Below are 12,133 nucleotides of genomic sequence, written 5' to 3' on the forward strand. Positions count from 1 at the left end.
TTAAGTTTATTGACCTTCATGTTTATAATCTGGTAGGGGAGTAAAAATTCATCTATCTACTAGAAATGTATGCATGTGTATATGTATATTGAATCACTAATTCTGTTGAAGTCATTTTCTTCCTCTTATAGCTTTCCTTAGCTTATTAACAGTTTTCGAATTATTTTTCAAAACTTTCTATTAACGGGGTAGCTAGGTGGCACAGGGGCAGCTAGGTGGTGCAGTGGATAGAGCATAGGTGGATAGAGTGGATAGAGCCCTGAAGTCAGGAGGACCTGAGTTCAAATCCAGCCTCAGACCAAACACTTGACACTTACTAGCTGTGTGACCCTGGGCAAGTCACTTAACTCCAATTGCCTTAAAAAAAAAAACAAAAAAAAAACCTCTCTATTAACTTATTTTATCGGTTCCTAATCTTTTACATTCTCCCTATGGCTCCTTCTCATCTTGCAAGTTTAGGCCTCTTCTTTTGCCTGTCTATATTTTGGGGGAGCACATGTGGAAAAAGTGACCTGTCTGAGCAATTACAACTTCCTCTCTTAAATCTCTTCTTAAAAATCTTACTTTTCTATACTTCTTATGACTAGTACTCTGTAAAATATTTTTTACTCTAAAAATAAACCTTTCTGCCTGAATTTCCATATTGTAAAAGAGTTTTACAGCTTCGGTATTTAATTTATTTCCACAAATTTGTTCATTTCCTAAAAGGCAAATTATAAAAAGAATTTCTAAAGGACATTTCAAATTTGCTGACAATACACTTGTCAGATAAATTCCACTAAAAATCTCAACTCTCTTATCACTGGCAGAAGTAAGTTAATCTTTTCATGCCTTCTTATGTTTGTAATGGTAGAGAGCCGTAAGATAATGATCAAGATTAATAATCATCTCAGCAGACTGCAAAGAATTTATAAGAATGTTCAAATGAAATGGCAGCCTAGAGAATATGTTCTGTTATTATGTTTCTATAAGTATATGACTTCTCATTAGTCTAGTCTCAACACTGTCATCCTTGTTTGTTGTGAAAGCTAGTTCCTCTTTTTGAGTTGCTTTAGAATGCAAAATCTTTAGTTAACAGGACTGTGAAAAAATAGGTGTTCCATACATATAGAAGCAGGTGAAAGTGGGCAAAGACAGAGAATAATGTTAAGCATGAATCTTGAGATTTTTTGAGTGATATGTATTTCTTTATTTTGTTTTAAATCTAATAACCTGAAAGAACACAGCCCTATGGGATGTTTCTCCTAATTTTTGTTGTTGTTGTTGTTGTTGTTCTGTGATCTTGACTTTTTGCAAATAGACCTATATTTTGGTCTGTCACTTAAATGTGCTAGGAATATGGGGACATGCTAAAGCCTTCTATTTTTACAAAAAGAGTACTTGAGAGCAGAGGCTGAGAAATTGCGATTTGCAATTTGGTTTTATATTTTTCTAGCATTAAAGCAGATTTTAATGTTGGCAATATATAAATACAAATAAGGAGAAATATACTTAGAAACAAATTGTTAGTCTTATGTAACAACAGAATATTTTAAAGTTTTCTTAACTAGATTTTCATTGATTTTCAGGGATACTAATTATAAGCACAAAGTTTCCATGTTTTTAAGTAAGAATCTTCAAAGTTTGTGTGTGTAAATTAAGACATTGACTTTGTCATTGGGCTTTCAGGCTAAAACAAGTGGGGAGTGTTTAGTTACAGTGATATACAGTGTAACTAGATCTCTTGTTCATAGAACTCACTGTCCATCTCTTGATCCCTGATCTTCCCATTTTTTAATGATTTTCAATCCTGGAGACTCCATTGGATATTTTTGTATTTCTACCATCCAACTAACTCTGCATAGCTCCAGAGTTGAAAACTACTTCTTATTGAGATTTTGTATAATGGATGTATTGAGCTGAGGCTAATTTATCTGCAGCTTGAACTAGCATAGCTACATCATCCTTCTGAGACACAGATTTCTCTAATGTCCGGAGTTTGCTTGTGCACTCTTTCTCTCTCTCTCTCTCTCTCTCTCTCTCTCTCTCTCTCTTTCTTTCTCTTTCTTACTCTCTCACTCTCCCCACCCCTTCCTCCTTCTCTCCCTCCCTCTCTCTTTTTTTTCTTCTCCCTCTCTCTTTCCTTCTCTCTTTTGGTGTTCTAATATGCTTCCATGGGTCCTCTATGCCAAGGACATCCAAAAGTATTTATCCATCTCTAATTTCTCCCTCCTTCTTCCTCCTATCTCCAGATACCTACTGGACCTGTCCAGCTGCATATTCTCCTAGAATCTCAAATTCAACACATCCAAATCAAATTTATCATCTTCATCTTCTCCAAAATATGCTGTCTCCTCATATTTCCTTATTTCTGTAGCTGGTCCCTTTTCTCAGTCGCTCAGATTTCATCTTCTGATGTAATCAGTTGCCAAGTTCTATCAGGCCTACCTTTATAACATCTTCTCTCTATTACCATTACCTTAAAGGCTTCATTCCTGCTCTTAACTATTGTAATAGCCTCTTAATTGGGTTCTCTACTTCCAATTTCTCCTTCACACAGCTACCAGAGTAATATTCATAAGGCACAAGTCTGAGCATTTCACTATTCCACTCAAAAAATGTTTTGAGTAGCTTCCTATTTTCCTTTAGGTTAAAACCTATATTTCTCAGTCTTGTGTTGAAGGCCATACACATTCTGGCTTCAGCTTAATTTTTCAGCCTTATTTCACAAGACATGCCAGCAAACTAGGCACTCTTAATTCAACATATGATCTTTCACTTTCATGAATTTTTATAAGCTGGAAAGCACTTACTAGTCATCTTCCTTAAAGGCTCAAGTGCTACTTCCTCTTTCTATCACCTTCAGTAACTGCCCCCAAGCTGAAAGTATTCTCTATCTTCTCAAACATTCCTAGAGCACTTATTCCATTTATTCAAATGATTTTAATTTCAGAAGTTATTTTGAATGATCTGTAGGAGAAAATGTTGTTTTGCTTTTTTCTCCTGTAGGAATATTTGGGGGACATTCTTTCCACTTGGACTCTGCAAGAGGAATTAGAATTTGATAAATGTACTTGCGTATTTACATCTTATTCTTTATGTTCCTTGCTAATATAACTTCCTGTTCAAGAAGCAAACTCTGCATTCAAAACATCTTAAAAATTAGTCACTAGGAAAAAAAAGATCCAGAAAGTCATCCATTCTACCTATTGTCTACAAAATTGATCTTTCCAGTGTACTACTTGCTATCTGTTATTTTGCTTTAGTGTGACAGAGAGGTTGTATACTTTGTAATAGGATTGATCTATTTGGAGAAGCAACATCTATTACGTAATCACTGTAGGGAGAGCACTGTTTCTCTCTTTGGCAATAGTTCTAGTTCTACAATGATTCAATATTTAAAATTGCCTTCTTTATACCTTTAGGAGACGTTGATCCAGCAGCAAGTGTCATTTCATTAGGTCCTGTATCTCTGATGTTGTGGATAGTGGAGTCCTCCAGCAGTTGAATGAGAGCAGTGGACACATCTCAGCATGTCGGGCTAGAGAGTTGCGAATCTAAACCTGGGGCAGGCTGGGGCCATGAGGCAGAAACACCAGCCTCCACTAACACCGCAACAAGCTGAAGCTTCCAGTTATGGCATAAAAGGCCTTTTGTTATGGGAACCACGCGAGGGTTAATCTTCTCATGAGAATGGAGGTAAAGAAATGAGATGGTTAACTTTACTACTGAGCAGTTTACACCAAGAACAACTGTCAATGAGATGGATTGTGCCGGAGCAGAAAAGGTTTTGATGGTAACAGTATGGGGGATAAAGAACTTAAGTTTTAAACTTGATGTGAGTTACATTGTCTCTGAATTGAACATCCTGTGTTGGAAGAAGATACATTTGGGGGCTCCAAGACTACAGTAGAAAAGTATAGAGCAAGCAGTAAAATCTTCTAGTCAAACCTTACATGCAGGACAACAAAATGATGAAAGATATCCAAACACCAGATACTCCACCAGGAAGGCTTTCATTTTAGAATTTGTTTGAAGGAGCAAAGGGAGAGAGAAATCAATTTTATCCGCCAGAGCCAGTGAGATAAAATTGTCTATTAAAATAAAAGGAAAAAAAATAAAGACTATTACTATACAGAGAATGTTGATCCAGATCACTTAGAAAAAGTCTGATACCAGCTTAAGAACAGGGATAAAGTCAAGCCCATTGTAAGTATCATTGAAAACCAAAATGTGCCAGTCAGCATGTCATAGAAAATGACCAAAGGGCAACAAGAAATGGATCAGAAAATTTTGTTGGCCTTCATGGGTTTACAGCCTCTGTCTCTAAACAAAATATGAAAACAAGTAGAGCTTTTATTTTGCTTTCCCCCCCTCCCTAAGTAGAAAGGAGATTTCTTGGTCCATTTCTGACAATCTGTTGTTTATTAGGATAGTTGTGTCTTTTGTTTGCTTTCTAGTAGGCATAGTACATTTAGTTAAAGAGTACATCTGTATGCTACTACTTAATTAAATCTTTTTTTCTAGACATTTTTTTTCTTTTACCACTGTTTCAGTTTCTGCATGTAGAATTAAATAAGAAACAAAACTTGTAAAGTTGTAACATTTCACATGGAAATGCTGCCCGATCTTCACCAGCTTCAAAAATCTGACCTTTGCCTATGCTGCAATAAAGTGTTGTAATTTAGATTTGCCGTGTATTTCTTTTTTTTTTTTTAATAAACCCAATAAATGATAAAAATCATTATCTGCTGGGACCAACTTTGTGCTTTGTGAGGTGTATACCCTCTTCCTTGGGGAATGTATACCTCATTTCATTTCCTCAGATGTTGCCATGTTTATTTGCTTAAGTGCCTAAATTAGGGTTTTGAGTATACCACCTTTATCCAAATGAAAATGAGGCTGTGATGAAGATCACCTGCTGGTATTACCTATGCATGAGCAATGAAAGTAAAGATGACCCATTTGAGGTGGGTGGCTCAGAAGAAGGACAGTGAAATGTATACTCTTGATCAATTTCCTTCTGTTAGGCAGGTCCCAAAGGCTAAATTAGATAGCTGCAAAGGAATTAATGCTATTACTGTCATTAAAATTTTAAGAGTTCAATCCTTTTCAAAAGATTGTGTAACAGACTTTCAGAATATGAAAGGAATCAACTTTCCCTCTTTCCAAATATATGTTTGAAAATAGAATTTAGGCTTGGATATATGACATCTCTGTCTTTGTAAGGTAATCTTTAGTGTGTTATAACTTCCTTGATGCTGAACTCTATTTATTTCTACTGAATTATTTTGAAAAGTTTAGGCATATGCTGTTTCTGTATTGCTTAACTTCGTCTTGCCATACTTCAAGTTATTGTCCTTTATCTCTCCTCCTTTTCACCATAAAACTACTAGAAAATGTTATATCTTTTTGCAGTGTCTATTTTCTCATAACCTAATCATTTCTCAACTGTTTGCTCTGTCTTCTCATCCCACCCTTCTCTAGAAATTGCACTTTTTAAGGTTACCTATGATCTCTTTAACTGCTAAGTGGTCTGTTCTCAGTCCTTGTCCTTACTCTGTAGTTTTTTATGTTGTCAACCACTTGATGGATATTTCTTTCTCTGTTTTCTCTCTTCTGGTTCTTCTACTACCTGTTGGACCTCTCCTTTGATGGATGATCATCCATCCCTTGCCCACCCTACCGCAGGGTATGTCCCAAGGCTCTATTCCTGGGCCATCTTCTTTGTCTTCACCCTCTCTCTTTGGAATCTCTTTAGATCCCATGGGTGCAGTTGTCTCTACAAAAATGCCTAATATACAAAAATGCCAGTCCTGAATTCTAGACCCACATTTGACAACTACCTACTGGACATCTCTATGTGGGTATTCCATAAGCATCTCAAGATGTTCATAATAGAATTCAGTATCTTTATTCCTTACCCCAACTATCTTCTAAAGTACTCCATTTTCATTGAAGACGCCACTGGCCTTCCAGTCATCCAGCTTCACAGTCTTTTAAGACAGTGATTCTTAGTGATCACTTAGTGACCGTGATTCGTCACATCAATCCATTGCTAAGCCTTGGTGATTCTACCATTATGTCTCTCAGATCCATCATCTTCTCATTTCCCCTTTAGATTGGGGCCCCTACCACCTTTTGCCTGTACAGTCCAAATAGTCTCGTAGTTTGTTTCTCAGCTTCCAGTCTCTCCCTTCTTCAGTTCATCTTCCACACACTTGCCAAAGTGATATTCCTGGAGCACAGTTCTGACTGTCATTCCTCTCCTCAAAAGTCTTCAGTGGCTCTTCATGACTTCTAACATAAAATATGAACTTCTTGGTCTCCCATTTAAAGCCATTCCTCAATCTAGCAGCAGGCTACCTTTCCAGACATTTCTCATTATTGTCTTTCACTTGCTCTACATTCCAACCAAACTGGTCTACTTGCTCTTCTCCAAACTTAACTTATTCTATCTTGAACCTCTTGAGTATTTGCACAGGTGCTATCTCCCCCATGGTATGTCTGGGATGCAGTCTGTCCTCACCTCCACCACTTAGAATCCTTCCTTTCCTTCAAGCTTCAGCTCAAGTAATACCTTCTAATAAAACCTTTCCTTGTTTCCCCTATTTGTTAGTGCGATCTCTTTAATTTTGTCTTGTATTTGCTTTTATATGTATATGTGTTTCCCAATAGAATGTAAGCTCCTTGAGGGCAGGGACTTTTTTTTTCTTTGTATTCTTAGTGCCCAGCACCTACTCGTAATTTAATAAATGTTTATTGAATTCAGTTGAATTCTAGGCTTGACAGTTCCTGTTTTAAAGTTAGAAAATCATGATTCCTTGACATCACTTTCCTTCTCAAATGATACACAAAGCATAGTTTATATTAATTGGCTTTGTTAAATAACTGCTATCCCAAAAGAAAGAAATTTAATAGTTTTGTATCCAAGTAGGCTGAGGCCCATAATAAATATGTAAAATAAGATCCTGCACCGCATTAATACTTTTGTTCCATTTGATTAGAGTAACTGGGAGCTAATGAAGAAAAGACTTAAGGAAGTATGAAATAAGCCTTCATTAACCACAAATAATACTCTTTTACGTTTGAATAGACCTTTGTAGTCTTTCAAATGCCTTCACACAAAGTATTTTTTCATTTGACTTGATAGGTTTGTGAGGTTTGGTCAGGAAGGTAGTATGCTTCCCCTTTTTACAGATCAGAAAACCAAAGTCCATCAGTGTTGTGACTTGTTCAAGGACCATGGTAAGTGAGGGAGACAGGACCAGAATTCAGGTCTTCTGGTTCCTAGTATAATGTCTTTATGTGCATACTTCCTTTGAGAAACAAATAACAAGACAATAAAAAAAAAAGCAGGAGAATGTATGAGAGGGCATATTGTGCATTACTGAGTAAGAAAATAAAATTTGTATTTATTTCATCCTTCAGTTTTAGGGTTACCCCATTGTAAGTGTACTGAATAAAATATTGGTTTTCCATGACTTAGCAAAAGTGTTTTGGTTCCCTTTCCCAAATTCAGTCATTTTACTAATGAAAGAACCTCTTAAGCCCTCAGACTAAAGAGGCTCTTTCTACACCTCACCTATAGAACATAATTAAGAACCAGGAAATGAATAAAGTCACACCCAACCAAAATAGGTGTCTAAATCTTTTGCAGCTTACAAAGAAGAACCACTTTAGGCCTTTATTCAGATGATATTTTACACACACTGTTCTAACAAACTAGGCTATCTGTTTTCTAAACCCAGTGTAGAAAAGAAGGGTGAGCAAAACTGCTCCAGGCAGTTTAATTTGAAATCAATTTAATTGAAAATAATTTAAAATGGCAGTTGACTAGAAAGGGGATAGAAAACCATGCCAAAAAACTTAAAAGTACTACATTTTCAAGTCATTTGGCATAACAAACAGCCTTTACACACTTTAGTGATAGTTCTTAAAGTCATCTGAGTAGCATAATTTACAGTAGTGTAATAATTGATGTTCATAATGGAGACACTGAGTCACTGAGAAAAGGTTCAGTTAAATTCAGTAGAAGCAAACAGGGAAGTGTGTAATGCTTTTAAGCACAATATCTGTCTTGTTACTGAAATATGAAAAATTTTGATTTCTTAGTGAGACCAGCCTTGATGTGGAAAACCCACTTATTTATTTGGTTCTCAAGAGATGAGGTTTAAAAAAAAAAAGATGAACTAGAAAAAGGTAGTAGGTGTTTACTTTGTGAAATGGGATTGAGGCTTCTCATCTAAAATCCTTTCTCAGTTTTTCTTTTGATTCACTAATAGCCTTTTCCAATTGATTTTTTACTTCCTTGTAAATTATTTATTATAGTTGTCACCTTCTGTAGCCCAAAGATTTGTTGTAGTTCTTGCCTCGCACTGGTTTCTGATTTTCTTCCATATCTTAGAACCCAGCAGAGAACCATACCCAGATGGGCCCTCCATCAGTGCAGCTTCATGATGGCAATAATCTTCTTGAAATAATCATTTAGATTTAAAGGTTAACAAGAACAAACTACAGAAAGAATAAGAGTTATCAGAAAAACTTGGAAACAATTTGGCAAACTATCATTTTAGATCAGTATCTTAACGATGTTAACCAGAATACATTCCAAAGTGGATAAACAACTCAAATGTAGAGATCATATAGGGTTATAGACTTAGAAAGGACCTTGGAGGGCATCTAGTGCAACCTCTTCGTTTTAAATTGAGGAAATGGGCCTAGTACAAGTAAATAAATTGCCCTGGGTCACACATGTAAAATAACTGACAAAGGCAGGATTTGAACCCTGGTCCCTGAATCCAAATTCAATCATTTTTCTGTTATACTTGGCTGCTTTTTATGATCATATTATTAAATAACAGAGGAGGAGGTACCTTGCACAGCTGTGGCTAGAGGGAAAGTTCATAACCAAACAAGGGACACAGATGATCTGGAAAGATAAAATAGACGATATTTGGAGTCAAGAGTCCCTGAGGTTGAATCCCTGCTATGCCACCTACTTGATTATGTAAAATCAAAAGATTTTGCATGAACAAAATGCATTTGGAATAAGTGAAGCTGCCAAGTAGGGAGAAGTCTTTTATACATTAAGCATCTCCTTATGAAAGCTTGATATCTGAAATTTTGGACAAGCTTCATGGGGCAGTGGAAAGGACCTTGAATTAAGGATTAGAGTATCCGGTTTTGAATTGTAACTCTGTTATTAGCAGTGTGACCCTGGGCAAATCACAACTGGGCTTCAGACTCCTCATTTGTAAAATGATTAGCTTATTCTGGATGACTTCCAAGGTATCTTGCAGCTCTCAGTCTAAGATCTTATGAATTAATGCAGATATCTATCTAATATATATCTCTATTAATTCACAATATATGATCATAAGATCATTTATACATGTGTATATATGTATCCATACATGAACCACTATCCAATAAGTGATTGAAGAGTAAGCATATATAAGGATTCAATAGAAGAAATGAAAACTACCAACAACCATAGAATAAACTTGCTGGGAATCACTAATGATAAGAGAAATGTACATTAAAACAACTGAGGTTTCATTTTACTCGTCAGGTTGACAAAAGTTAGAAGACAAAAAGTATTTAACATTGAGTCTATGAAAAAGACAGTCACAAATAGTAATATACTCTTGGAGGAGCTTTCAAATCTCCTGAAAAGTAACTTGGGATTATGAAATAAAAATTACCGAACTTTTCAATTCAAATTCTGACAAAGAGATTCCGCAGGTGAGCATGTGCCCAAAGGAGATCAAAGTCAGAAAGAAAGGTTCTATGAATGTAACATTTCACAGTTTTTTGTGGGGTTTTTGTTTTTGGTTTTGTTTTGGTTTTTTTTTTTTTTGGTAGCAACAATGCTTTCCTATTAATTGAGGAATGGCTGAATAAATTGTGGCATATGAATATAATGGAACATTGTTCTTCAAGAAATGACAAATATGAGAATTCAGAGGAACTTGAAAAGATATGAGTGAAGGGAAGAAGACAGCTAGGAGAACTGTATCCATGATGACTACCAAAGTGTAAATGAAAGCGACTCTTAAGACATTGGAATCAACATTAAATACAATGTTAAATACTGGGTTTAGAGACACAATAATGAAATGCTTCCTCTTGGTAGAAGGATATTGAGTTGTGGCCATAGAATTCTGCAGTTGTGTAGCTTTGTTTTGCTTTACTTGTAAAGGGAGGATTCTATGAAGGAAGGCAGGACTGAGAAATAATTGTAGTATCATAAAGCCAAAAATATCAGCAAGATTAAAAATTCAAGGGCTGGATAAATGAACTTTGAAGTCGTTTCTAATGCTGGTATTACTTTTTTTAATAGATTTGAATTTAAGGTGAAAATCTCATAGTGACTCAGTCAACAAGTATTTCTTGAGTGGCTCACAGGCTCAGATTTAGTGCTGGAAGGGCCCTTAGAGGTTACCTAGTTCAGTCTCCTCATTTCACTGATGAGGAAACTGAGGCCAGGGAGGATAAAATTACTTGTCCAAATAAGTGACATAGCAGGGATTCAACCCCAGGGCTTCTTGACTCCAAATATACCACTCTGTATAACACCTAATTTTTGAATCCTTGTGCCTAGGGGATGATCCGAATATTAAAGACTGTGCTAATAGAACAGAAGCTCTGGCAGATTCCTACATGCTGGAACATATTCAATCATGGTCCTAGCAACATATTAATTCTGCTAAATGAGAACCAGCTCAGTTATGTGGAGAGAGACGCGTTACCAGTAGGCTTGTCCTTGTCGATGAATTTTTTTGTTCATGCATTTGTTTGAAATGAAACAAAGAAACAAAGAAAAAGACCAAAAATGGTCAAAATAAGTGGTTCCCTTTCACTCCTGCAGTGACTGTGGCAGCACAGCAGAAAAGGATGAAGTGCTAAAATTGTATAGTTTTTACATCTGCTGTAAACATTAACTGTTGATGTCTGAAATGTGAGTTACTTGTCCAATGATTAACTGAAAATACATACTATTCAAGGAACTCAGCCATGTAAATGTTGACATTCTCATTATAAACGAAGCTATATGACACAAAAGTGACAGAAAGTATGGCTCACAGATTCTGGTTGAGGAAGCAATGAAGCTGGCAAAGTTCGTTTTATCATGCATCCAAAGGCAAAGAAAAATATGAGGCTTGGTAATATACATTTTTACTGCTTATGATGAGCATGGTCAAAACCATTGTGAATGTCAGCAAGGAAGATTCCAATTTATAAAAACATTAATATCAGCATTATTTGTGATAATAAAGAGTCAAATCCCAAAAGACTTCTAGGGCCATCTCTCTGTCATCAGATCATGCTGCCTCTCTGATATTATTTATGATATTATTACTAATACCCAGCCCAGCCCAAACACACACACGATAGAGAATACATTAGCAACTGCACACCTACATGCATAATTTGTCAGGTTATGATTTCCTACTTCACTGAAGACCTTCAAGCAAAGATGAGATGACCACTTGGGTAAGTTGTAGAGGGGATTTTTGTTCAGGTACAAGTTGAACTAGATGACCTCTGGATTTTCTTCCAACTCAGATAATATATGAACCAGTGGTCTTTATAAAATCTTTAGGAGAATGGCCTTTGCATATATTGAAAGAAATATTGAATCTTAAAGTTGAGAGGGAACTCAGAGTCCATCTGATATCTTCCTAAAAATCCTTTCTAATATATCACTAACAAATGCTCATCAAGTCTTCATCTGAAAACTTCAAAAAAGGAGTAGCCTGTCACTGTCCAAGGGAGTTCATTCAATTTTTAGATAACTTTAATTGTTAGAAGGTAAACTACGTTAAGCCAAATTCTGTCTCTCTGCACCTTCTACCATTGTTCTTAATTTCTCCTCCTGGAGCCAAGCAAAGCTGATTTTAGGACTTCCATGTGACAGCCCTTTAATTAATTGAAGTCTGTTACCAATTCCCCTTCTCTTTTTCCCCCCCAAGTCTTCTTTTCTCAGTCCTCATATGGCATGATATTGACACCCTACCATGCTGTGACCGTTGTCTGTATGATCTCTAGCTTGTCCGTATCTTTTTAAACATGTGATGTCCGGAACTAAATACAGTACTATAGGTGGGATTGAATCGGGACAAAATACAGATAAGCTATCATCTCCCTC

The 12,133-nt window shown here is 36.1% G+C and overlaps 1 protein-coding gene across 4 annotated transcripts in view; it reads left to right on the forward strand.

Annotated features, from left to right (window-relative positions):
* UPF2 (UPF2, regulator of nonsense mediated mRNA decay) overlaps nt 1-4,668 on the forward strand; it is a 126,601-nt gene extending 121,933 nt beyond the window's left edge. For all 4 annotated transcript variants that reach the window (XM_027838554.1, XM_027838553.1, XM_027838557.1 and 1 more), the window contains one exon: nt 3,405-4,668. In XM_027838554.1, coding sequence (XP_027694355.1) covers nt 3,405-3,414 — 10 coding nt within the window. In that variant the 3' untranslated portion in view covers nt 3,415-4,668. The remainder of the gene's footprint in view (nt 1-3,404) is intronic.
* The last annotated feature ends 7,465 nt before the right edge of the window (nt 4,669-12,133 follow it).

The sequence above is a fragment of the Vombatus ursinus genome, unplaced genomic scaffold, assembly GCF_900497805.2.
Source record: "Vombatus ursinus unplaced genomic scaffold, bare-nosed wombat genome assembly UNPS02014830.1, whole genome shotgun sequence".
NCBI classification, from domain to species: domain Eukaryota; kingdom Metazoa; phylum Chordata; class Mammalia; order Diprotodontia; family Vombatidae; genus Vombatus; species Vombatus ursinus.